General features: G+C 58.7%; 4 protein-coding genes across 4 annotated transcripts; 2 read left to right on the top strand and 2 right to left on the bottom strand.

The window, feature by feature from the left end:
* Nucleotides 1-682: 682 nt before the first annotated feature.
* CD14 (CD14 molecule) lies at nucleotides 683-2,043 on the bottom strand. The gene has a single exon (XM_009983059.2). It carries the CDS (start codon nucleotides 2,036-2,038, stop codon nucleotides 683-685), a length of 1,356 nt encoding a protein of 451 aa, XP_009981361.2. The 5' UTR covers nucleotides 2,039-2,043.
* Nucleotides 2,044-5,571: 3,528 nt separating this feature from the next.
* TMCO6 (transmembrane and coiled-coil domains 6) lies at nucleotides 5,572-12,429 on the top strand. The gene is made up of 12 exons (XM_086621437.1): nucleotides 5,572-5,656; nucleotides 6,199-6,323; nucleotides 6,578-6,687; nucleotides 6,829-7,012; nucleotides 8,229-8,333; nucleotides 8,979-9,064; nucleotides 9,629-9,745; nucleotides 10,414-10,525; nucleotides 10,614-10,788; nucleotides 10,933-11,027; nucleotides 11,615-11,782; nucleotides 12,265-12,429. Exons 1-12 carry the CDS (start codon nucleotides 5,572-5,574, stop codon nucleotides 12,427-12,429), a joined length of 1,527 nt encoding a protein of 508 aa, XP_086477563.1.
* A 353-nt stretch (nucleotides 12,430-12,782) lies between these two features.
* NDUFA2 (NADH:ubiquinone oxidoreductase subunit A2) lies at nucleotides 12,783-14,484 on the bottom strand. Its single transcript, XM_086621649.1, has 3 exons — nucleotides 14,378-14,484; nucleotides 14,162-14,268; nucleotides 12,783-12,987 (listed from the first exon to the last, which is right to left on the bottom strand). Exons 1-3 carry the CDS (start codon nucleotides 14,482-14,484, stop codon nucleotides 12,896-12,898), a joined length of 306 nt encoding a protein of 101 aa, XP_086477775.1. The 3' UTR covers nucleotides 12,783-12,895.
* Nucleotides 14,485-14,638: 154 nt separating this feature from the next.
* IK (IK cytokine) lies at nucleotides 14,639-24,442 on the top strand. Its single transcript, XM_086621527.1, has 20 exons — nucleotides 14,639-14,698; nucleotides 15,463-15,529; nucleotides 15,771-15,863; nucleotides 16,349-16,408; nucleotides 16,958-17,125; nucleotides 17,210-17,324; nucleotides 17,559-17,629; nucleotides 17,740-17,786; nucleotides 18,049-18,212; nucleotides 18,332-18,440; nucleotides 18,888-18,927; nucleotides 19,337-19,556; nucleotides 20,594-20,612; nucleotides 21,095-21,173; nucleotides 21,449-21,529; nucleotides 22,073-22,130; nucleotides 22,557-22,645; nucleotides 22,943-23,051; nucleotides 23,705-23,739; nucleotides 24,179-24,442. The coding sequence occupies exons 1-20, from the start codon at nucleotides 14,683-14,685 to the stop codon at nucleotides 24,204-24,206; spliced, it is 1,668 nt and encodes a 555-aa protein (XP_086477653.1). The 5' UTR covers nucleotides 14,639-14,682; the 3' UTR covers nucleotides 24,207-24,442.
* Nucleotides 24,443-24,753: the final 311 nt, after the last annotated feature.

Genomic DNA, 24,753 nt, shown 5'->3' with positions numbered 1-24,753 from the left:
CTCAGTGAGAAGGACCCCACTGTGGACAGTGGAGCAGAGATGCACGTGCAGTCCATGTGAAGGGACTCCACGCCAGAGCAGGTGACTGCACGCATGGAAGCCCTGACTCCAAGGGAAAAGCCCATGCTAGAGCAAGCTGATGGGTAAGGATTGCATCCTGTGGGAAGGACTCACATCAGAGAAGTTCATGAAGAACTCCATCCTGTGGGAAGAGACCCCATGTTGGAGCAGGGGAAGAGTGTGAGGAGTCCTCCCCCTTTAAGGAAGGGGCAACAGAAACAGCGTGTGAGGAACTGACCTGTAAATCCCCATTCCCTGTATCCCCGCGACACTGGGGCAAAGAAGTTGAGATGGGAAGAAGGGAGGGATGTTTTTAAGATCAGGATTTGTTTCTCGTTACCCTCTCTGAAGTAACTGATAAGGAATTAAATCGATTTGTCCCCAAACCGAGTCTGTTTTGCCCGGGACCGTGGTCGGTGGGTGATCCCTCCCTGTTCTTATCTCAACCCTCAGGGCTTTTTTACATTTTTCTCCTCTCCACCCCATCGAGGAGGGGGAGGAGGGGAAGGAGGTGAGCGAGCGGCTGCACGGCAGCTTAGCTGCCGGCTGGGCTAAACCACCACACAGCCCCTGTGGCTGAGCCCCTGTGGGAAGCACTGGTGGGAATGGTCACACGTCTCCGTCACGCTCTGCAGCAGGGCCGGATGAGCCCGGGCCTGGATCTGACCAGGCAGACAGCCCCGGCCACTCCGAGGAGGATGAAGGCGACGCAGACAGGGGCAATCACCGCAGCAGCGTCACACTGCAGCACCGAGACCGGCACGTCCTTCACCAGCCTGCCCTGGTAGCGAGGCGGGGAGTGACACGTGTAGCCCTGGGGCCAGCCCTGCCCAAGGTGTCCCCTGCCCGCCAGTGCCTGGAGCTCCCCGGCCCCGGAGCACGAGCAGTGGTAGGGGTTGCCAGCCGCAGCCAAGTCCCGCAGGTGCCCCAAGAGCTTCACCTCATCCCATGGTAGCTCCGTAATCGAGTTGTTGTCTAGGTGGAGGGTGTCCAACATGGGGTAATTCCTGATGGAGGGGAGAGCCTGCAGCATGTTTTGGCTCAGGAAGAGCTTCTTCAGGGAGCTGAGGGAGATGTCTACAGCATGGAGGTGGTTGCAGCTCATGTCCAGCACTTCTAGACTGGGAGGCAGAGGCGTGAGGACTTCATCCAAGCCCGTGTTGGACAAGTTAAAAATTCGGAGGGACACTGGCCACTGGCAGGAGGAGGACTGGTCTGCCATGAACTTGTTCTGGCTGAGATCTAGATGCTGGAGCTCAGGCAGCAGCTGCACGCTTTTGCACACGCGGTGGCAGGACGTCAGGTTGTTGCGTTGCAGGCTCAGCACCTGGAGCTGAGGGAAAGCCCCCTTGCAGAAGGCGAGCATCACGCTCTCATCCCCAAGGCTGTTCTGTGCCAGGTCCAGGGAGCGCAGAGCCGTGAACACCCTCCCGATGCCACAGGGTAGGCTGGTGAGGTGGGAGCCCGTGACAGCCAGCTCCTGCAGGGTCTCCAGCCAGCTGCTCAGACTAGAGAAGTCCTGCTCGCGGCCCGTCAGCGGGGCAGATGTCACGTTGTGGAAGTGCAGGGACACTACGGGCAAGTTCTGACCAGCCATTTCCTCCCAGTTGCCTCTTCCCTCGAAAATGCAGCTCTTGAACACCAGCTCCTGCACCTGGGTGTAGGAGAAGAACCTCAGGACTCGGGCAAGGAGTATCTCAGGCACCAGGAGATCACCAAAAATTATCTTTCTGATGACAAGGGAGCCCAGCATGTCAATGGCAGAGGCGTCCAGGTCACTGATGGGGAAAGCTATGTATCTCTCCAGCTCTCCCCCCCAAAACTCCACGACAGAGGCTGGGAGGCACTGGATGATGCTGGTTATGCTTTCCTGGGACAGGTTGTAGCACACACAGTGCTCCTCAGTGCGATTGAAGAAACACCTGCCTTCTGCCTCCAACAGCCCCAGCCCCAGGAGGAGGAGAACAGCCACAACCATGGTGACCAACCTAGAAATGAGGAGAGCGATGGTGAAAGGCAGCACTCCCGTGGCAGCTGAGGGGACCGTTCGGATCCAGCCAACGGGGTGGCTGGCTTGGGCAGGTTCAGCCCCGGAGAGCCACCCCTCAGGGACACAGCGCTGCCCTCATCGCTCCTGCCCGACTGCCCTTCACACGGGTCCAGCGTGCCCCACCAGCACCCGCCTGGCTACTCAGCCGTGACTCAGGGCAAAGCTCAAATCACCAGCGGAACAGCCAAGCGCTACACCTGTGCCACCCGCTCCTTGGCAGGCAGCCGGTGGCACTGGTCTCACCCCACCCCAAAAGCAGGGCTCCAGCAAGGCAGGGTGGCTCCTCCCGAGGCAGCAGGCACCAGGCTCTGCGCTCTCCCGCCTGGGCTGCCCCGCTGCAGAGGCTCCCGTTCCCAAGCAACCAGGAAATCCTACGGATCCGGAGAAACTCGAAATGCAGTTACGAAGCCAAACATATCGGTGTGACCGCAGGATGGGAGAGCCACAGCTCTGCTTCTCTGCGTGGCGCGCTCTGCAATCCGGGGCAGGAAATTGCAACAGAGCGCTTCATATTTTCCTTTTTCTCACTCAGAAATTGGATTCACTACCAGCCTCCAAGGGGACGGCAGAAGATAATTTCCGAGGGTCCGTGCGCACCTCTGTCAGCACCAGCTACTGCTTTGCCGTCCAGCTGGCGGGAGGGTCTTACCAACAGCTGGCAAAAAAGCAGCAAGCAAAGATTAAAAGTTCCTAAGAATGTGCTGACTCAGCTCTGTCCGAGCACCCAGACAGGGCGGTGGTGGTGAGGAGTCTTTGGGGGTCTCCAGTCCAACCTCCTGCTTCCAGCAGCTCTGTTGCTGGCACTAGCCCTGACCAGCCACAGCTTTTTCTGGCCAAATCTCAAAAACCTCCAAGGACAGAGCTCTCCCTGGCACTCTGTGCCATCCCGGGGCTGCACCACCCTCCCGGGGAGAAGCTCTCCTCCAGCACCTGCTCGAAGTCCCCCTCGCTGGGGGGGTGCAGCACGAAGAGGGGGTGGGTTTGTCCAGTGACTCACCAGTCAGCTCGCACTGGAATGTTTCCTTGCCCCACAGCTGCTTCCTCTAGCTGCTGCCAAATCCAGGGCTTAGGTGCAAGCGCTCCGCCAGTGCTCGGCTCTCTCCTGTGCCTGATCCTCCCCTGCCTCCAGCTTGAAGAGATCCCAGTGCCTGCAGGTGTCTGCCAGCTGCCGTTGGTGCTTCCGCAGCCCGTCCTGCCGGCGTCTAGATGCACGCAGTTGAGGCTGGTGGGCACGTGTAGGCAGGCTCCAGGGCGCTGCCCTTGCTCCCGCTGCGTGACTTCCTGGGCAGGATGGGGCCGGCTGTGCCACGAGGAAGCAAGACGCCACGCAGCAACCACCCAAGTCACTTCTGCTTCGCTTCCCTGCGGCAAGGGGCTCTTGCAGCTGCGGTCTGGGAAGGGTTTTGCTCCAAGTGTCAATGCTGCTCACTTTCCTAGGAAGGATCAGAGAAGAGAGCGTGGTAAAGGTGCCCTAAATGCACTCTGGGGACCAGCCCAAACACACCTTTGCTTCCAGCTGCTCTGGGCTTGCTGTGTCTTGGAGCCCGCCGGGTGCTGGGGACCCCGCAGGAGGCAATGCAGAAGGGTACAGGACTGTCATATCTGGTATCCAGACCATGCTGAGATGCCTGTGTCCCATGTAGGATGGGGATGGGACAAATTCCCATCCACTGTGTGCGCAGCGCAAGGCTGTGAAGGGCACTTCTTCACCCAAGGTCAGCTTCCTCGGCCAGATGGCTACTTGGCTTGGCTGAGGAACTCACATCGCTTGCCCCGTGCTCCTTCGGCAGCTGGTGGCCGTGCCCACACCAAGATGTTAACGCTCCCCATCAGCGAGCAGAGACTACCAGTTGGAGAGATCCGTCAGGGATTTTTGATTCCCCAGGGATTTCTCTGCCTGTGGTGGATTTCAGAGAGGGTTTCAGAAAGGCAACGAAATTGCACGGCTAGAAGACGCAAGCCCCGGTGGGTTGTTGTTAACACAGCATCGCAGAGAGACACAGCTGGGGCAGCCTGTCGCACCCGCTGCGGCACTCTGCTGCCGGGGTGGCTGAAGGGAAGGTCTCCTTCTGGTCATCACACCTACCACAGCTCGTTTTCTTGTCCTTGGAATCTCAGGCAGAGCCCTGCGCTGCTTTTGCTGCCTTTCCTTGAGCAATTCCTTGCACAGAGGGATCCAGCCATTCCATGATTCCTGTTCTTCATCCTCGGGTTACACAAAACCACTGCCGTGCGCATCACGGAAAAATCACCACAGCCCTTCGGAGTTCTCACTGCTCCTTTCGGTGAGGCTGGCAGCTCTGTCTGGGCCTGGTACTTTTGAATTGCTGGTTTCCGGGCACCAGCTGCAAACTCCCCCAAACGCCTTTCTGAGGAAAAACAAGCTCTTCTCTCTCCTCAGTGGCCAGCCACATCTGGCTTCAAAGACGTGTGGTTTCGGAGCCATCTTTGGGGTGATGACTTTCTTGTTCTCATCACCACTGGGGAAGATCCCAGGGCACCGAGACCTGTTGTCTTTCCATTTCTGGTGTCTCTGGGCTTTTTTGGCTTCACCAAACATGTAATCGAGCCTTACAGGGACAGAAACCTTATCCAAGCCTGGCAGCCAGCTGGTTCCAGCCCTGCGAGGCCAGAAGAGGAGCTCACCCTCTGGCTGGTTTCTCCCCACGGTGTGATTCAAAGGAGTTGACTCACAGGCAGCCTGCAAGCCAAAGCACCTTTATTGTCGCTAGCGGGGAGAGCACAGGGTCCGCACCCGGCAAAACGCGCCTGCGCTGAGATGGCAGCCAGCTTAGACAGGAATCTCATCAAACACCCTACACGTTCCGCGGTTCATCTTCGATAAGCAAACACGTTACACGACTTTCAGTGCTCTGTTTTGCCTGTTGTAGCTGATTTTATGGTTTTATAGTGGGGTATTTGTGCCTAAAACCAGCGGTCTGGGCGCATCCCGTACCCCTGTTTGCAGTCAGCCAAGTTACAGCATCTTTTGTGAAAAGCAGGAATTCCTGCTTTGCCCACTCATCCTTGTGCTAACGGCAGCCTGGTCACGTCAAGCAAGCACACTAAACTCCTCAATTCACGGGCACACTCGTGCCTGTGTCCCCGCACCCCACCCCCGGTGCCAGCGCCGCGGCCGCCGACGGCAGCGGAGCTGCAGCGGTGGGATGGCGGCGGTGCCCCGGGATGGGCTCATCCTCATCCTCATCCTCCCGGGCTGGGAGCCGGGGAGGCAGACGGGGCTCCTCGGGCTGCGGACGGACCGGCCGAGCCCTCGGGGGGGCACGGAGGGGCCCCAGAGCCCCTTCCCGGGGCTGCCCGCGGACCAGACGGCGCCGCCGGCGCCTCCGCGCTGCGGCCCGCCCCGGGCGCGGGCTCCTCCCCGCGGGCAGGCGCGGCCTTTCTCTCCGCCCCGGCGCTTCCTCCTCCTCCTCCTCCTCCTCCTCCTCCTTTTCGGCGCGATGTGGGAGCGGCGGCGACGCGGGGCCGGGCCCAGCGGCCGCGGCGCGGAGGAGCTGCGGGCCCGGCGGCGGGAGCGAGAGGCGGGTCCGCGCCGGGGCCGGGGTCTGCCCGGGCGGGGCCGGGGCAGCGCGGCGGGACGGGACGGGGCCGGGCGGGTTTGTGGGCTGCCCCGCGGGTGGGGGGCACTGGTGGGACCCCCCTGGCCGCCAGCTCTGCCCCACGGCGGGACCCGAACAGAGCCCCGGCCCCGTCCGGCCGCACATCCCGGGGTGGATGGCATGGTTGGCATCTGTGCCCTCTCGGGGAAACGTTTTACAGCCTTTTTTTTTTTTTTTTCCAATCCGCGTGGGTTTTCTGCCCTGGATGCCCCATTTCCTCCGCCACCTCGCTGCAGTTTGGGTTTTCCAAGGTCTCGCCCATGTAAAACCAGCCCTGGGTCCCTCCCAGCACGGCCGCTCTGGTCCTCACACCTCTGTCAAGATGCAGTCACTGCCTCCTGCGTCCCTCCCTGGCTCATGCGGGGAGGAACTGGCAGTCTCTCCCCGTTAAAAGGAATAAGGCTCTTTGGTGGGATGGAAAAGCATCGTGACCTAGGCAGGTGGTGACGGGGACCAATTCGATCCCAGCTCTCAGGAAGGCCCGGCGGCAGGAGCAGCTGGTCAGCAAACGGCTTCTGCGGGAGGACACCGCAGCAGAAGAGGGTGGACAGGATGGAGCAGAGATCGTGCCAGAACCTCTCTCAGACGATGAGGTGAAGAACGTGATGTTCTCTGTGGTGGTGGGCATCCCTGGGGCCTTCCCCAGCCTCTAGGCATGTAGAGGAGCCTGAGTGGAGGTGGGTTTGGGAGTGTTTTCTGAGTCACTGCCAGACACAGTGAGAAACAGTAAGGTTCTTTGTGACCATCTGAACTTGTGCCCTGGGTTTCTTTTGCCTCCGGGATGAACGGGATGAAATCTTAACCCTGGAACTGCTTGAAATTCACCCGTCTCTTGATTTTCGGATAGGTTCTTGAGCTGCTCAGAGGCGTGCAGAGGGGTTCAGAGGACAGGAGAAGATCGCTGAGCTGCCTCCGCTTGGCTCTGCAGAACAAGGAGACTCAGCAGAAGTTTGTCAGGTCAGCCCAGGTCTGGCACTGCATGGCTGTTATCAAGGCCATGTCCAGAGTGGCCCTTTGTTCCACTCGTTGCTTGGGTAAGCAGGTGTGTGGCCAAGGGTGGGAAGGCAGGAGGTGACAGCACCCTTTGGGTTCCACCAGGCTGGATGGCAGCATTCGGACACTCATCGGGCTCTTCACCAGCAGCCTGGCTGACATGCAGATGGAGGCAGCCCGCTGTCTCCACGAGCTCTCCCACTCCAGTGACCCCGCTGTGGCCGAGGCGTGTCTGCCAGTGACCTCCTATCTCCTCACCTACCTCTCAGGACACAGTGTTGAGTTCACGGTAAGATCCGTGCATGTGTTTGCCAGGGCTCTGGTGCCCGATAATCCTTTGGTAGCAGTTGGGTATTGACCTCTTTTGGCCAGCGTTAGCCTAACATGGCTCACATAGGAGTGCTGGTGGGAAGGGGCCCTCTGGAAGTCTCGAGTCCAGCCTTCCCTTTGGAGTAGGACTGTCCCCGGTGCTAGCCCAGGGCAGCGTGGCTTTATCTGACTAAGTCTTGGAAACATGGAGACCCCTTTCACCGTGCCCTGTCCCAACACCAAGGTGCATCGTGTTTGCACCTCCTTCCAGGTAGCTGCAGGCTGCTCTTAAATGCTCCCAAGCCTCATCCGGGCCAGGTGGACCCTCCTGCCGCCGCCCAGGACGCAGTGGTTTGCCCCATTTGCAATGGGTTCCTCCTCTTCAGCTCCACGCTCCGTTTGGGGAAGCAGGGGCTGCAGGCTGTGGCACTGGGACTCCATCATCAGACGTGTGGCCCGGCCTCTTGACACAGGCTGGAGGTTCCTTGCTGTCTGTGTGGTGGGTGAGGCAGAAATACCAGATGCAGCTCAGTTTAGTTTTTTAAAACATCTTGGAAAAGTGAAAGGAATGAGCGGCTGCAGGCTGGGAAGCAGGGATAGCTACTTTGGCAGCTCACCTTCACACAACAAGCGGGCAGGCTTTCGTCCGGGTCGGGAGGAAAAGCAGAGCTCCTGTGGCTCCGGGTGATCCGGGCAAAAGAGTGACCAGTTGGAGTAGCTCTGGGATGCCCGTGTGTTTTGCCAGGCACCGAGCAGTGCCCCTTGTGCAGCCCTCCTTTGAGAAGCAGAAAGGATGGGAGCGAAGGGACAGGATGAGGAGCCACCCCAAAGGGATGGTCGGGTTTTAAAGCAGCACACGGGCAGTCTCCAGGAGAACACTGTGGAATTAGAGGGGTCTCAGGGAAATGTCATAGCAATAATTAGAAGCCTGAAGAACCTCCAAAGTAGAAGTGATCAGATCCCAACCTAAGCCAGACAGAAAAAGGAAAAATTGAAGCTGATCCAGCTGGGAACGGGGTAGCTGGAGAGTCCAGCAGTATCCATCTATGTTTACCCCTCTGAAGACAGCTTCTGCCCCGCTCAGGGGAAGTGCGTGCCCTAGTCCTGGGGTGCAGGAACCTAGAGGCCTTGCTGGCTGGCCAGGGTGCCGCTGGGGAGTGCGGAAGAGGTGACCTGCTCTCTCGGGTGTGTTTCAGGAGCTGTGTTTGTACACGCTGGGGAACCTGGTAGTGGAAAGCCAAGCTGTGAGGAAGCAGCTTCTGCCTCAGGGCATCATTCCAGTGCTGGCATCCTGCATCCAGGTGGGTGAAATAGCTCAGCCACACTCTTCCTCTGCCCTGCCCTAGAAAGACACCTTTTCTTATGCTTTTCAGACACTGGCTGACACTACTGAGTCACCAGCTCTCCTTCCAGCTGTGGCCACTGGCAGAGACCCCTCTGCAGAGGGCTCTTCCTTGCGGGTGAGGGTCTTTTGTGGGCTCTCCTGCACTCTGTTTTTGGGGCTCAGGTGACCACCTTATGCTCTTCTCCAGCTGAATCTCTCACATCCGTAACTGGCTTGCCAGTAAACAGTCTGTAACACGGGGGGAGCTGCAGGCTTCTCCCCTCTGCACGGCTTGGGTCCATACGAGGCCAACCCAGCGAGCGGGGCCGCGTTTGCAGATCCGAACGCTGGAAGCAGCAGTGGGGCTGTGTTTGGGCTCCTGGATCCCTACAGCTGCAGCCCGCCTGAGCGTGGGGAGGGGGCACAGCTCAGCTTTGAGGTTGCTCCATCACTCCTGGTCCCCCGTTGTGCCCCCTCTTCTCCAGGCGTGGAGAGACTGCGCCGCTCAGCTGCTCGCTTTGGTGTTACAAAGGGGTATCGCCCTCTCACCGGCACGGCAGCTGGCACCCTGGGATGCCCCAGCTCTGTCACGCAGGATTAGCTTTGTTCTGTTTGATTGCAGTCCCCGCACGAGGCTGTGCTGGAAGGTCTGGGCTACGTCCTCTCGCAGCTCCTCCAAGCCAAGGAAGCCCCCACAGAGATCATACCGTGAGTCTGAGCCTCTGAACCCTGCATCAGGATGGGCCCTGGGGCCCGGCGTGGTATTTGCGTGCCAGGGACAACGGCGCCTTTCCCAGCCCAGTGATATTAATAGTTCAGAGCAGAATCCTCCCAGAGTTATGGAGGTTTAGTAGCAGATCGGGGCACAGGGCTTGACTCTTTTCCCTCAGCCTCATCTGAGCAGACAGCTCTGGTATTTCGGTGAAGGACAGCGTTGAGCAGGGTAGGCTCGCGGGGGAATTCTGGCTGCGTTCCTCCTGTGGAGGAAAAGATCAGCTTGACAGCCCCCAGTGCCAAAAGTGTGGCCCCAGCCAAGGTGTCCTGAGTGCCCCCAGGCCCTGCCACGGACAGGGAGAGCGTGTGCTGTGCCTTACTGGTATCTGAGGCTACAGCCCTTAGCTAAGAGCCTCTTCCAGGTGTGTTTTTGGAGCATGTGGCCACCAGTAAGGGGGAGAGCAGCTCCCTGCTCGGTGGCCACGGCTAGCGTCTCCCTGTCCGTTTTCTGTCCTGCTTGTGCTCTGGCCTCTGTTAACTCTGCTGTTCTGACCCCAGCTTGGTTCTGGACTCTGTTCTCCCCCAGCACATGCTTCGACTGGTGTGCTCCGGCCTCAAGGCTGGGATAGGAGCAGCTGTGGAGTTTGCGTGGTGTCTCCACTACATCATTTGTAGGTAAATGTGCTTTTCTCTTCATTTTGAGTTCCCTGGGGGCAGCCAAACAGGCATGAAGGCCCAGGGTCCTGTGAGGGGACCTGGGTTGCCTCCCCTTGCCCCTTTCCCATGGGAAAGCAATTTCCCTGCCGTCCTGGGCGTTCCTGCTCTCGTATCTGAGCACGCACTTTGCAGGATGTCCGAGTTCCTTTACAGGGTGGTAACAGGTGATAAACCTGAGGTGGCCGTTCCTCTGAAACCCCCCTCCCAGTTGCCTCCCCATGCCTGGAGTTGTCCCCCGCCCCGCACTCCCCACGACAAGCTCCCTGTATCCTCGTGTTTCTGGGGTTGGCCCGGTGTCACCTGCCAACAATCTCAGCCTGCCTTGGCATGGCTGCTCTGGTGCCATCTCTTTCAGCAGCCCCAGCAGAAAGGAACATGTGGGTACTCGAAGGATGGAGGCTGTTGTTTCCAGACTCACACAGATAATTCCAGTGGATCTGTTTTCCACAGCCTTTTAAACTCTCTCTCAATGAGCTCAGAAACGAGCTGCTGTTCCAACAGGGAACATGCCCTGTGGTGGTTCAGGAGAGCGCTCGGAATTCCCAGGCCCCGTTGTTTGGTGAGGGCTGCGGCAGTTTTCCCTCTCTGAGCACCAAGAGCAGCCACGGTGTCCCTCCTCTTTGCAGCCACACGGCCAGCGGGGCACTGCTGTCGCTGGGGGCCGTGCCTGCCCTCGCCTCGCTTCTGCTCGACCTGGCTTCTGAGATCCCCCAGGACGCTCCCGAGGGCCTGGAGCTGGTAAGACGCGGGCAGGATGCTGGCTGTTCGGGGCGTTGCTGCGGGCACGCGGTTGGGCTGAACGACTCTGCGTGTGCCACCTTCACAGCTCGTGTGCCCAGTGCTGCGGTGCCTCGGCAACCTGCTGGCGGAGGAGACGGGCTGCCAAGCGCGGATGCAGGACGAGCGCCTGCTCATCGCCCTCTTCCTCATCCTGCAGCGCTTCCTCCAGCAGCACCCGTTCATCGTACCAGAGTGTCTCTGGCTGCTGAACAACCTCACGGGTGAGCGTCCCGTGGGGCTGTTGGCAGAGCCAGAGCTGCTGCGGGACCTGCCTTCGTTGCTGGCAGACTCGTGGCGCCTTGGCCACAGAGACCTCACTTGGAAACGGTCATTCTTGTGACACGTTCCTTCTCTGCCCACACTAGCGGACGAGCCCTTCTTCTGCTCCGCTTTGCTCTCCCTGGACTTGCTCCCAGCCCTGCTGCAGCTCCTGCCCTGTTCCCAGATGGCCAGTGTGTTGGTAAGACCATGCCCTGTGCCCCAGGTCTGGGGGTAGCGCTGGACTTTCAGGAACGCAAACCCGAGGCGTACGGCGTTCAAGTTAGAGGTTGGCTTGGGGCAGTACCAACAGCTTGGTGGAAGGTCCCGTGTTGTGGCAGAGTCACCATCTACCTCCCCTGATGTCACTACATCTGTATTTACCCTTGACAGAGTCTTGTCCTGGCAGAAGAGGGGTCACAAGGCAGATGTTAACTTGGTGCCAGGCCTGCCAGCACCTGGAGCGGGCTCGGGGAGGCTGCTGCTACCTTCTTTTGGAAGACCCTAAAGCTGTAGAGGGTCCTGGGGGGATGCTCTGCCAAGGGGCGGGTGGTACGGCTGCGTCTGCTTGGCAGTGGGATGAACAGTGCCTCAGGGTGGGGATGGAGGAGGCTTTTACAGAGCATTAACAATCCAGCTGGTTGGTGGGCACATGGCTTCGGGGAAGCACTTGGCAGGAGCTCCAGGGAGGACATGGGGAGGATTTTTAGACCCCTCCTAAGTCTGTCAGGAGTCTGCCCACTCACAGAGTGTTCATTGTTCACTCCCTCACATGGCTTCTCCGTCCAGGTCCTGACAGTTCTGTGCAACATAGCGGAGAAGGGGCCAGCCTACTGCCAGCAGCTGCACTGGGAGCCTGCCCTGCCCCTGCTGCTGCCCACCCTGGCGCTGCCCGACCCCGAAGCGGTGGGACAGTGCCTCGAGCTGCTGCACCTCCTCTTCCTGCACTGCCCAGAGGTAAGAGCGGGGGCTGCCCGCCCCAGAATCAAGCACGAGATCATAAAGCCAGGGATGGGGATCATTATTATTTAAATAAGTGCCTTCTGTCATTGCCACACTAGCCCCCCACTCCTCAGCACCCAGGCACGTGCCTCAAGGGGGGCTTCTGGCGTGGTGCAGAAGGTGGAAGCCCTTTTTGTGTCTCTGGGGCATTCCTTTTCACTGACTGGGGTTTGGGCAGGTGGTTTGTACCCTTTGGGGTTATTATGGGGGGAATTCTTTTGATCCAGTTGTGCTTACGTAAAGCTCTGTGCATTCCCAGCCAGCGACCAGCACAGCTGGATTTACCTGCTTGGGACTTTAGTGTGTGGTAGGGCTTTGGGGAATTCCTTCTGCCCCGCTCCCTGGGCTGTACCGTGGTGGCTCTGGGCAGGCAGGATCAGCTGTAGCAGCTACTCGGGCGGCAGCCAGCCAGCTCTCACCCCTCTCCTCTCACACAGGCTGCTGCTGACTTCGTCAGGCAAGGCGGGCACCGGGCCCTTGAGCAGCACCAGAGCACGCCAGAACTCCAGGAGCGGGCACGAGCACTCCTGGACATGGTTGGGCAGCCCCTGGGAGCCTCCGCCTTCACTGCCTGCCATACCACGTTACCTGCCTTCTCCTAGGCCGTATCATCTCCCTTCCCTCCCCCTGTGCTCTGAGGAGGAGTAAACCATTTGTTTCCCCCGTGCCCTGCTTTCCCAAGGGCTAATCAGAATCTAACCACCAGCTCTGAGCACCAGTGCCAGCTGCACAGGGACACTGGTCCTTGGCAAGATACAGCTGTTTCCGTCCCTGTCGCCACCTCGCAGCTACCAGCAGCCTGCCCCGTGCCTCCCCAGGGTGGTGCAGGGGCAGAGCTGAGCTGCAGCCCAGGCAGACAAGCCCCTGGTGCCACGGAGGTGGTAGAGGTGGTGTATAAACCCTCCTGCATCAGCCGTTCCCTCCAGCGTCTCCTTTCGGCTTTAAACCCAACATGTGAAGCTCCGGGTGAGCACGTTGTGTTTATGCAGTTGATAAGTTAAAGATACACTTTTTACATTAAAGATCAATCAGTCAAGTCTTCAGCACGCACACGTTTACTGTCTGTCTTCACACCTTGCTTTTCACAATGTTCTCCAAGGCCTTTGCCACTTCATCCACACTGAGGTTGTCCAGCGGCACGCTTCTCTCCTTGCCAAACTCTGCAGGAAAAACAGAGTGCGAGAGGGGGTAGGTGCCTTTGTCCTTTTTTGGTGCAAGGGCAACCCAAAGCCCTGCTTAAAGTTTCCTACAGGCCACTAGTGCCAAAGCCCAGGCTCCCACCACCACCCTTTTGCACCCACCACTCCCCACAGTGTGTCTCCCTGTGCCCAAGTTATCATTTCCACCATCTCTTTATTCTCAGCCTTTCCCTTGGAGAGAAGCCAATGCAGCCTAACACGTTTCCTTGCCTCTTTTTTGTTAAATTCAGCTGTGCAGAGGCCACCACCACATCCCAAAGCGACCTGGTGGCTTTCAGCCTGTTCATATCAAGGTCCTCACCAACACTTCAGCAAAATAGTGCCGAAAAACTTGCTGTTCCTACAGCAGCCCCTACCCGGGGTGTGTTTCACTGCAGGTCACACACAGACAGATGTGTACCAGCAGGCTCTGCTGGCCTGTGTGCTCACAGTGGGGAAACTGGTGGTTAAAGAGTCACTGCATCTCTTTGAAACAAAGTTTCCAAATGATTTTTTTACCTAGCCCAGATGGCTTGAAGAAGAAAACCAAGCTTTTACAGAGCAGTTTTTCTGCCCTCTCCTTGGTATTTCACTGAGAATGCAGTGAAAGCAAAGAAAAACCAGAAAACATTTTTTCTGTACAGGAAACCTACAGGGGTGGGAGACCACAGCCACAAGCTGACAAACCACCTTTTGAGCCGCACGTCCCTGTTTTGCCTCCTGCCAGGTCAGGCAGCAGGAACACACTTAGAGAATCATGGAATGGTTTGGGTTGGAAGGGACCTCAAAGGTTATCCAGCTCCAACCCCCCTGCCATGGGCAGGGACATCCTCCCCTACACCAGGTTGCTCAAAGCCTCATCCAACCTGGCCTTGAACACTGCCAGGGATGGGGCAGCCACAGCTTCTCTGGGCAACCTGTGCCAGTGCCTCACCACCCTCAGAGGGAAGAATTTCTTCCTTAGATCCCATCGGAATCTCCTCTCTTCCAGTTTAAAGCCATTCTGAAGCCAAGTCCCCCCTTGCCTTGTGGCACCTGCCGTCTCCCCAGTCCCTCCCCGTAACCGCCGACCCCCCGCCCTGCTGCGCCCGCGGGGCCCCGCCGCTCGCTCCCGGTGCCCTCCGGCCGTGCCCCCAGCGGGCACCCCCTCACTCACCGTAGCGAGCCCAGAGCCTGGGCTGCACGCCGGAGCACTCGCGGATCAGGATGGGGAAATCCGGGTTCGCCTTTTTCAGCGTCACGTAGTGCTGCTCGATGAAGTCCCTGGGGGGGGGAAGGGGGAACCCGCGGCTGAGCCCGCCCGGCCCGAGCGGGGGCCGCTGAGGGCAGCCCGCTGCCCGCCCGCTGCCAGGCCCCGCGGCTCCCGGCTCACCTGACGCCGCGGCTGCCCGCGGAGCGCTGGCACAGGTGGACGCGGAGCTCCCGCAGGCCGCGGCCCAGCCCGCCCCCGATGCCCCTCACGGTGGCGGCCGCCGCCATCTTCTCGCCGACCCTGACACCAACACGGAGGCGTGGCTCCGGCGCCTGCCAATCGCGGCTCTCGCCAATCGCAGCGCCCGCCGGCCCGCTGCCAGCCAATGAGAGCGGGGGGGCGGGCAGAGCGCCCTCCCGGCCGCGGGGTGTGCTGGGAAGGGGAGCGGCGGGGCGAGGGGCTGCCGAGCCGGACGGAGCGCAGCGATGCCGGAGCGCGACAGTGAGTGGGGCGGGGGGGGACGCGGGACTGCGCGGGGCTCCGGGCCGCGGCAGCCGGCTCTGGGGCGGGGGGTGCCGCGGCACTCGAGAGAGCGGCCCGGGGGAGGGGGTGGCGGCGTAGGCCCGCACTGGGATCGGGGCACCGGGCGGCGGTGCGGAGCGGGGCGAGCCCCCGGGGGTCACGGACACCCCCCGGGTGATGAGGGGAGCAGCCCCTGCTGGGGGAAGGCGGCAGCATTAGGAGTTGGGGGGGCCTCTTGGGATGGGGCCTCTTGGGATGGGGCCCCGCGGCAGCCCAGGGGGCGAGGAGGTGCTCGGGGGGCCGTGGGACAAAGCCGGGAGGGCGGAGGGGGGACAGACCCCGGTGGGGGGGAGTTGCGGTGGGGTCCGCTCTGGGGCCGGGGCCGTTCTGAGGGTGGGGGGGAACGCACGAGTAGTCTGGGGAGGTGGGGGAGGACGCTGGGTGTAGGGGCACCCCCGGGGGGGCACTAGAGCACTCATCAGGAGGGTGCAGAGTCGCTCGGGGGGTGGGCAGCAAGGTGTCATGGTGGGCAGTGACACCGAGACCCCTTTGTGCCCTGGGGAGCCTGCCCCAGGGTGCTGGTGGCCTGGGCTTGGCGGAGGAGCAGGGTGGTGGATGGACGCTGCTCTCTTCCCTGCTCCTGAGCGGGGACCGGGATGGGAGGATCGGGATCGTGGTGGTGGGAGTGGGGCTGAAGCCATGCAGGCTGACTCGGAGCACTCTCTTTCCTCCTGTCCCCCCAGATGAACCATTCTCCAACCCTCTGGCCCCCGATGGCCATGATGTGGACGACTCGCATTCCTTCCACCAGTGAGTACTGCACTGGGGCACTGGGGTGGGACTGGACTAGGATTATGGGACCCAAGGCCAGCTCTCCCATCTAGAGACTGGGAATGACTACTGCAGCGCAGCCTTTGGGCTCCCTCCACGGGGACCCCGTGTCCTGCTCCATCACGCAGGACATGCTGGCAAACCCTCTGCCTCCTCAGAAGCTGTCAGGCTGCCGAAGATCGTTGGGGATGACGGTTTCTGTTTCCCTTCTTCCTTGAAGGTCCAAGCTGACCAATGAAGACTTCAGAAAGCTTCTCATGACCCCGCGGGCTGCGCCGACATCTGCGCCACCATCCAAATCTCGCCACCATGAGTAAGTAGGACTCTGTTTCGCAGGACTGTGGGGTAAAGCACGGCCACCTTCCCTCTGGGGCTCTGTTCCTGCCTGACTCTCTGCCCCTGCAGCGGGGTATCTACAGAGGCTTCTGCTCATGAGTGTGCAGACAGGGCCTGAGGAGCAGACCTCAGCCTTGCTTTGTGCTTGGATCCGTGCAAGCAGTATGTACGTGTGTTACGTGGAGAAACAGATGGATCAGGACTACCGTGAATAACAGAGCAAGTCTTGCATGGCGGTTCAGACGCTTTGTGCAGGAGGCACATTTAACTTTTGTTCTGTGAAAATCAGTGCTTTCCCCCTCCTTTCTATGCTGACAGAGTGGAATTAGGGAGAAATGGGCTTGTACCATTCCCATCCTTGAGCATCTCGGTGCCCTGCTCTGTCTGAGGGACTGTTCTGTCTAACCACCTGCGTTTGTGTGGCTCTGCAGACTGTACCTGTCATTTCTCACCCTTTTCCAGGATGCCCCGGGAGTACAATGAAGATGAAGATCCAGCTGCTCGCAGAAGGAAGAAGAAAAGGTAAATGGGAAAAGCAATGCATCGGGACTTGTCTTTGTACATCACGTGCCTCCCATGGAAACAGCTTCTGAGCTCTTGGGCAACCAAAGAGGACCCTGAGTGGCCTGGATTATTTTGAGCTTTAGACCCAAGCAGATTGAGAAGAGCTTGGCCTGAGTCACTGTCACTGCTTGTGCAAACAGATGTGGGACAGCAGCAGCAGGATGAGGGTGAAGCTTCACCTCTGGAAGAAATGGGAGCAGCTCTGCAGGTGTCTGGCAGAGCAGGGCAGTGGTGGAACTGTCTTTTGGGGCACATCTGGGCTGCAGGACCGCACTCGACCTTTTCCCTTTGGAAGGGAAGACTGAGCTCTTTAGTGAGCCTCAGTAGAGCAGTTTGATCTTTTTCGGTGTCCTCCAGGCATGTTGTGTCCCATGGTGCTGTAGTACGTTTTTGGAGAAGGGGTTGGGAGCACAACGGATGTGTGGGGGGCCTTGGGGGCTGTCACCTGACCAGTGCATCGAAGGGTGAACGTGTCACTCTAACCCTGAGCTGTTTCTCCAACCCCAGCTATTACGCAAAGCTGCGCCAGCAGGAGATAGAGCGTGAGAGGGAGCTGGCTGAGAAGTACAGGGATCGAGCCAAGGAGAGGAGAGATGGTGTGAACAAGGACTACGAGGAAACGGAGCTGATCAGCACAACTGCCAACTACAGAGCTGTGGGGCCGACGGCAGAGGCGTACGTGAGCCTGCAGCATGGCCTTGTCTTGCCGGTCCGCTCCAGAGGGGCTGTCCTGTAACAGGCTCCGTTGTTGTTGCACAGGGATAAATCTGCTGCGGAGAAGAGGAGACAGTTGATCCAGGAGTCCAAGTTCTTGGGTGGTGACATGGAGCACACTCACTTGGTGAAGGGTCTGGACTTTGCGCTGTTGCAGAAGGTGAGCACAGGTATCACCGTGCTGCTCGTCTGCCCTGTCCACTCCCGCTGGCAGGGACGGTGGGCAGAGGGTAGTAGTTGCCACTTAGGGGTGCTTCAGTCTTGTCAGTGTGGATTCCTCTTTCTGGGGGAGATTTATGAAGGGTTGAGGGGCTGGTTTATGTGGGCTTACTGGTTCTGATGGGCAGCAGTGGCATGGATTGGTCTGCAATGCATGGATTTACTCTGTGGCCAGGTACGGGCTGAGATTGCCAGCAAGGAGAAAGAAGAGGAGGAAATGATGGAGAAGCCCCAGAAGGAAACTAAGTGAGTGGTTGAGGATTTGGCACTCCTGAGTGCAGCTGCCTCCTGGAGAGGAGGGTACAGAGGAGGCATACACTTAGCATAATACTTGTTTGTTTTCCATTTCTCTTCAGGAAAGATGAAGATCCTGAGAACAAAATCGAATTCAAGACTCGGCTGGGTAAGGCTGTGTGAGTGTGGCTGTTCCCCACCTTGTGTCGTGCCGTGAATGTGGGAGAAATCCTGGGTGAACGGAGGAATGAAAACCTTTAGTCGTTGAGGGAGGAGAGTCTGAGGTGTAGGCATCCTGAATTTGAGTGCTGGAGGAAGCATGTCTCTTAGGAGGTGATTCTGATGTTTCTGATAAACTAAATGTACTTTGCTATGGGCTTGTCCGTTGCCCCCAGAAGAGCAGCTCTCCCATGCGTTTCCTGCTCCTCCAGGTCGCAACATCTACCGCATTCTGTTCAAGAACAAAGCCTACGAGCGGAACGAGCTGTTCCTGCCGGGGAGGATGGCCTACGTGGTCGATCTGGACGATGAATATGCCGACACAGATATCCCAACCACGCTGATCCGGAGCAAGGCTGACTGTCCCACCATGGAGGTACCCGGCTTGTGTCCAGCTTGCCTGACCGCGTTGGTCTGAATTGGCCACAGCAGGTCTTGCCAAGAGGGGTTCCCTGTCGAGGGAGTCGGATGCTTCCTCGGGGATTTCTCTTTCAGGCGCAGACCACGCTGACCACCAACGACATTGTCATCAGCAAACTGACGCAGATCCTCTCCTATCTCAGGCAGGGGACCCGCAACAAGAAGCTGAAGAAGAAAGACAAAGGTAGGAGCTGAAGGGAGCCAAGCAGGAGGACTTAGTGCTGGAAGCACATCCCAAGAGAAGGAGATGTGTGTTGCTTTGCTGCGTTCCCCTGCGTGAAGAGGACTTAGAGGACAGCGATTCCTTACAGTTCCCCAAGCGCTGCATCCTGCAGGCAGGATGCTCCGTGGTGGGAGCGCAGGGCACTGGCTGCTGAGAAGTTAGAGCTGCGAGGGTGGCTCGTGCTGCGCCCTGGTTACGGCCCAGTTGCTTGGGGAGGTGTGTGCTGCTGGAGAGGGATATAGTGGCTTCCTGAAAGGGCTAGATACCATGTTTGTAACTGAAGAGAAAGGTAGGAGGACATCCTCCAGGCCTCCCACTCGTGGGGCCTGGAAACCAAGCTGGCGACAAGGAAGCAGTGCAGGTGGCAGAGTGGATGATGTGCCTCTTATTGCTCTTGTGTCCTTGCAGGGAAGCTGGATGAGAAGAAGCCCCCTGAAGCTGATATGAAGTAAGTGCCTCTCTTCCCACAGGCTGTGGGGTCACAGCTCTCTGCCCTAAGGAATGTCTTTTTGGCCCACCAGGTTTGGAGAGGGCTGGGTTTAGCACATCTGGAGCGAGCTGCCTCTTTGGACCTGTGGTTTTTAGGACGAGGCTGGAGGCAAGCTCTTCTTTTGTATTTCAGGCTTGAGGCAAGGAAGGGCTCTTTGTTGTCCTGGACCACAAGAAGCAGGTCCAGGCAGCAAAAGAGAGCAGAAATGCAGTGATACCTCTGAGAGATGTAGAAGCCAGTTCTAGTGGGTGTCCTTTGCTCTGGGTGTCGGTGCTGCGTGCTCCTTTATTAGGTTCCAGTCAAAGGGAGGTGGTTGTGGCTTCTTCTCTTGCAGCACCCATAACTGCAGGCTCTTTTCCACTTCTAGCATCTTTGAAGACATCGGGGATTATGTGCCCTCCACGGCAAAGATGCCACGGGATAAGGAGCGGGAGAGGTACCGTGAGAGAGAGCGTGACAGGGACCGGGAACGTGACAGGGACCGAGAGCGTGACCGGGAGCGCGAGAGGGACAGGGAGCGTGACCGGGAGCGCGAGGAGGAAAAGAAGAGGCACAGCTACTTCGAGAAGCCCAAGGCTGATGATGAGGTGAGCCTCTGCTTGAGGAGCCTGGACTGTCCCACCTGATCTCTGTCCTTTGGGCAGTGCAGCTGTGGGGTTGGTGGGGTATCATGGGTTAGGCTGCTCTGGCAACCAAACCCTACACAGTCGCTCGCTCACCTTCCCCCACCCCCAGGGATGAGGGAGAGAACCAAAGGAGAAACAGGAGACCTGTGGGTTGAGATAAGAACAATTTAATACAGATAAGTAATACACAGTGTAGATGCTCACCACCCCCTCTTATCTGCAGCCCGTCTCGTCCCGAAGCTGCAATCCCGGATGAATGCGAGGCCCGAAATAGGGAGGGGAGGGGGGGGGGGGTGGGGAGAGAGTACTCCGAGAGTGGGAGTACTGGGAGAGAGAGGGGGGCAAAAAGGCAATAGAGCAAAAGCACAAAAGAGCCAAAGCTCAAAAGCCCTTCTGTCCGGCTGTCCTTCACCTTTACACTGGGCATGACGCTGCATGATATGGAATACTGATTGGCCAGTTTGGCCTCAATCTGAAGTTCCACCACAAATCACAAGGGGAATCGTGGCCCCCTTGTCCCAGCTATGCTCCCCCCTTATCCCGCCATGTTTCTGCACTCCGGCCAGAACATGGCACACTGAAAAGTCCTTGCAGTCTCAGGTCCAACCACAAACATCAACTTGCCATCAACGTTCTCCTCAGAGCGAGCCTCTGAGTAAAACCAAAACACGGAGCTCTTCTAGCTGCTAAAAAGGAGAGCTGACTCTGTCCCAGCTAAAACCAGGACATGGGGCCACTCTGGTGGCTTTGGGTGTCTCTCGTGCTCCCACACGTGTTCAGCTTTTGCTGAGCTCTGTCTCTCCAGCCAGGGGCTGGTGGGTGGCTGGGTGCCTGCCCTGTCCTTCAGCAAGCAGGGCAGGACTAGCACAAGCCAGTAGCTTTTATGGTTCAGCTCTGTGCTTGCCACAGTCTTAAAGTGGAGCTGCAAGGTGTGCAGCGCTGGCACTGGCCTGCCTTCAGCCCTCTTGCCGACACAGTGTCTCTCATTTTCTTTACAGCCCACGGACGTCGACAAAGGTGAGTCAGGTGGTGTGGACATTTGCACGAGGCTGGACGTTTGAGCGAGGCCGTAGGGGGTTGCAGACTGCAGAACTGCTTGGCTCGCTGGCCGGCGGGAGCTCCCTGCGCTCCCAGACTGCTACGTCAGAGGGAATTGCTTGCTGTGAGGGTTTTGGGGTGAAAAGTCTTGTGCCTGCAGGGTGGAACGTGTGTGCAGGTCCATCCCTGGCAGCAGACCAGCTTAAACAACCTCATGCTGGCTGTAAGCTGAGGAGAGTTCAGGGTCTGCTAGGGTCAGCCTGCCCCTGTCTGTGCTTGAGCTGCTTTACTGCTCCTCAGTGTTCTCCTGGCTCCTCCTCTACCTCGTACGCGCCCTGTCCTTCTGCCCGTTGCTCCATCCCAGTGAATGGTGGTGCAGAAGGAGGCTGTGCCCAGCCCAGTGTGTATTGTGGTGAGCTGTTCCTCCCCTAAAACTCAGCCTGCTGCTCTCTCTACTCCAGGACCTGGCTCCGCCAAGGAACTCATCAAATCCATCAACGAGAAGTTTGCTGGAGCTGCTGGCTGGGAAGGAGCAGAGTCATATCCTTTACTGCCTGTGCCAGCCTGGCTGACTGCAGGGCCAGGTTTTCCTTGCAGGGAGGCCTTCCCCAAGTATGTGACTGTCCTTCCTCACGTGGGAAGGGTCTTCCTCCTGTAGCAGAGAAATGCTGCCCAAACCTTGCTGCTCATACACCAAATACAAGCTCTGCAGCCCCTGATGCGGTTGTGCTAGGGTGGGAGACGGCTCTTTGCCTGGCTGTGCACAGCTCTCAGCTGGAAGGCTGCGTGGCGTTGCGTTCCTTGACTGTTGGCACGTTGAAGAAGCCAGAAGACAAGAAGCAGCTGGGGGACTTCTTCGGCATGTCCAACAGCTACGCCGAGTGCTACCCTGCTACGTAAGGAGGCAACAAGAAGCTGCGGGTTGGGAGCAGGGTGTGCCATGGGGCTGCTGTTCTCTGGCAGCGAGAACTTCGAACAGCAGCCCCGCTGCTTGTTGGGAGGAGTGGGCTTGGCTTTGTTTGGGGTTGCAAAATGCTCCCCAAGTCCATGGTTCTGGCAGACCTGGCCTTTTCTTACCTGGTCTCTGCTATAAATGGCTACCTGGAGCCTGCTGCCCCTCATTTGCCAGGGAGAGGCTGAGGTGGGTGGGAGTCTGCTGGGTTCCCTGGTAATTCAGGTGCTCCTTGAGCTCTGGCCACAGAGCAGGTCCCTCAGCAGAAAAGGGAACAGCCTTCAGCCTGCGCAGTCATCTTGGCGTTTGCGGTCTTGGATGCCCTCATGGTACAGCTCACCTGCAGGGCCTGCGGTTGGGGGAACTTCTCTCTGGTCCAGGAACTGAGTGCGTTCAGTCTGAGGCCATGAGAGATGGCTCCGAGGTCCTGATCCGTGTTCCATGGACACACTCCCAGCTGTTTCCTTGCTCTTCTTTCCTTTTGCAGAATGGATGATATGGCTGTGGACAGCGATGAGGAGGTGGACTACAGCAAAATGGATCAGGTATGTTGTCACCAGCTTTTAAGACCTGCCAGTGAACTAGGCAGCAGTGCAGGCTGAGAGGATCCCACGGGAGAGGAGCAGGCTTGTGCCGAGGGGCTGGATGCCCTGGAGCTGGGTGCTGAATGTGTTTTGGGGTTTGCTGATCTGCTGCGTGCCTGGGTCTGGGTGGGATCTGTCGTACCAGGGAGAAAATGTGTGGCACTCTGGTACTTCACCAAGAGGTGTGGGGTCTCAACTACCTCTTCCACAGAATCTTCTGTCTGGAGCTTCTCTGGGAGGGGATCACAGAGCCAAGGCCAGACTGGGTGCGGAAGTCTGTTGAACTGGGGCCAGTGGGAGATGGAGATCTTGCCTGGGTGCGTGGGGCTGCGTGAGGAGCTGTGGCCAGCGTTGCCTAAGGAGCTGCTCCTTGTTCTTTTGCTGCAGGGTAACAAGAAGGGACCTCTGGGGCGCTGGGACTTCGACACCCAGGAGGAGTACAGCGAATACATGAACAACAAAGAGGCTCTGCCCAAGTGAGTGCAGCCCTTGTGAAGGGCTGAGGGAGGATTCTGGGTGAGGGTGGCCGTGCTGGCCATACCCGGGTCCTGGGGGAGCTTGACTTGAGAAGGGGGTTCCCCTGGTGAGGATCCCAGGAGGAGCTGTGGGTCCTGGGCCTGGTGGCTCATCTTTACTTTTAGCGTCACTCTTGAGGACTCCTGCCCAGCTGCTGCTTTCGGGGTCCCAGGTGGGCTCTGGGGCGGATGTGTCCATTCCCCTGGCGGACTGTGGGCGCCCTGCGAGTGCTGAGCTCTGCCTCACCCCTTCCCCAGGGCGGCCTTCCAGTATGGGATCAAGATGTCTGAGGGACGCAAAACCCGGCGCTTCAAGGAGACGAATGACAAGGCAGAGCTGGACCGGCAGTGGAAGAAGATCAGTGCGGTGAGTGCCCGGTGCTGGGGTGTCATCTGTTCAGGCTGTGAGCTGCCAGGAGAGCTCCCACCTAGTCCTGCCCTTGCTGTCTTAGGCACGGCGCTTCAGTCCAGCCCATGTCCTGGCAGCCAGGCACACACTGCCAGTGTGTGTGCGCAGCAGGGCTGGCTCTCTCTAAAAGCTGGATTTGCACCTTGCAAGAGCATCTGGAGCTGCATTTGGAGCTGTTGCACTGGGAGCAGTCCTAATCAGGGGCTCTTTGCTCCAGGCTCTGCAGCAGATGAATGTGTCCAACGCAGGAGCTCAGATCCATGCAAAGGGGCTTGGAGGGGACCAGATGTGTTTAGCAGCTCCCTGTTTTCTAACTGGCAGAACTGGGGGTTGTGCTGGCGGGGTGAGCTGGCCATGAGCACCCCAACAGTATGGGATGGGCTGGGGGAAGGTGAGAACAGAGGGTCCTTGATGGCCAAAATGGAGCAAAGGGGACACAGGCCAAGCTTCTCCAGACCTCAAGCAGCTTGTGGACTGTTTTATCTCACCTCAGCTTGCTCTGGCCTGGCTACAGTTCTCCCTGGGTGCATCTTGCACCCTACAGCCCCTCTGCTGCTGTTGTGGGCAGCCACCTACCCTGAGGGTAACAGGAGTTTGTGCTTTCTCTGCAGATCATCGAGAAGAGGAAGAAGTTGGAGGCTGATGGGTTAGTAAAGTTGTCTCTGGTCTGGGCTTGGCTGCAGGGTGGTGCTGGGACCTGGCTGTCTCCACCTCTCCCAGGGGCTGCAGGGGGCCAATACCTCCCTGCGGGCTCTTGGCAGTGAGGCTGGAAGGAGAGCAGAGAACACTTGGCCCCCCATTTGGCCCCCATCAGGGTGCTCCTGCCCTGCTCAGCTCAGCAGAGCCTACAGGGCACCTCTCCCCTGGGCCGTGGGTGGGTGCTGAGCAGGCCCCAGGGCCATGTTGGGGCTCTTCCTTGACCAGACATTTCTGCCCCATCCGCTGCGTGCCCTGAGGAGCTCTTGGGCCTCCTGTGGTGTTCTGTGGGGTGAAAGTGTGGACCTGGGTGCTGAGCTCTGGATGAGAGGGGGACGGAGCTGTCTGCCTGCATCCTCACCTCCATCCTGCCCCTCTGTCTCTTCTAGGGTTGAGGTGAAACGGCCCAAGTACTGATGCCTCCAGTATCTTCTCCAGCTCCTGGAACCCTGGCCTGCTGGATGCTGCCCTCCCAGCACTTGCTGGTGTCCTCTTCTTGCCCCCCAAGCCGTCCACTTTCTGCTCTGGGCAGGGCAGCACGTGTGCCCCTCCCCAGCTTTCTTCTGTGGGGCTGTGCTGAGACTGTCCCCTCCAGTTTTTGCTTGGATGTGATGTGTAAATGTTGTAGATGTAATAAAACTGTCTTAAACTTTTGTGATTGTCTGTTTGTGTGGGCAGAGAGAAGGTGCCTGGGCTGGGCACCCACCGCCTGGTGCTTCTCCCACCCACCAGCAAATAGCAAATAAACCGATTTGGGGGAAATAATAAGCTGTGCCTCGTGTGGGGAACAGGGTGCCCCATAGTGTGAGGCTGGCAGCGGTGGGGCTGGACATGGCATGGAACAGAGTCATGGCAGAGGGAGCTGCCACCTGCTCCGGTGTGGGTGTTTCCACGGACTTCGATGCACCTCTACTTTGTCCTGAGTCTCATTCTCCACGCCCTCCTTTAGGCTCGGCCATCTCTG

This window comes from Tauraco erythrolophus, chromosome 16 (genome assembly GCF_009769465.1).
Source record: "Tauraco erythrolophus isolate bTauEry1 chromosome 16, bTauEry1.pri, whole genome shotgun sequence".
Classification (NCBI taxonomy): Eukaryota; Metazoa; Chordata; class Aves; order Musophagiformes; family Musophagidae; genus Tauraco; species Tauraco erythrolophus.
The sequence above is the reverse complement of the archived record's forward strand: the minus strand, read 5'-3'. Positions and strand labels throughout refer to the sequence as shown.

Excerpts from the sequence above, each read along its gene's own strand:
- IK (XM_086621527.1), top strand. Across the intron at positions 17,630-17,739 it reads AAGCCCCAGAAGGAAACTAA|GAAAGATGAAGATCCTGAGA; the intron begins GTGAGTGGTTGA and ends ATTTCTCTTCAG. Across the intron at positions 18,213-18,331 it reads CTGACTGTCCCACCATGGAG|GCGCAGACCACGCTGACCAC; the intron begins GTACCCGGCTTG and ends TTTCTCTTTCAG.
- TMCO6 (XM_086621437.1), top strand. The coding sequence starts at position 5,572 with ATGTGGGAGCGGCGGCGACGCGGGGCCGGGCCCAGCGGCCGCGGCGCG. Across the intron at positions 10,526-10,613 it reads CTCCCGAGGGCCTGGAGCTG|CTCGTGTGCCCAGTGCTGCG; the intron begins GTAAGACGCGGG and ends CCACCTTCACAG. Across the intron at positions 11,783-12,264 it reads TCTTCCTGCACTGCCCAGAG|GCTGCTGCTGACTTCGTCAG; the intron begins GTAAGAGCGGGG and ends CCTCTCACACAG.
- CD14 (XM_009983059.2), bottom strand. The coding sequence starts at position 2,038 with ATGGTTGTGGCTGTTCTCCTCCTCCTGGGGCTGGGGCTGTTGGAGGCA.
- NDUFA2 (XM_086621649.1), bottom strand. The coding sequence starts at position 14,484 with ATGGCGGCGGCCGCCACCGTGAGGGGCATCGGGGGCGGGCTGGGCCGC. Across the intron at positions 14,269-14,377 it reads GCGGGCAGCCGCGGCGTCAG|GGACTTCATCGAGCAGCACT; the intron begins GTGAGCCGGGAG and ends TCCCCCCCCCAG. Across the intron at positions 12,988-14,161 it reads CAGGCTCTGGGCTCGCTACG|AGTTTGGCAAGGAGAGAAGC; the intron begins GTGAGTGAGGGG and ends TTTTTCCTGCAG.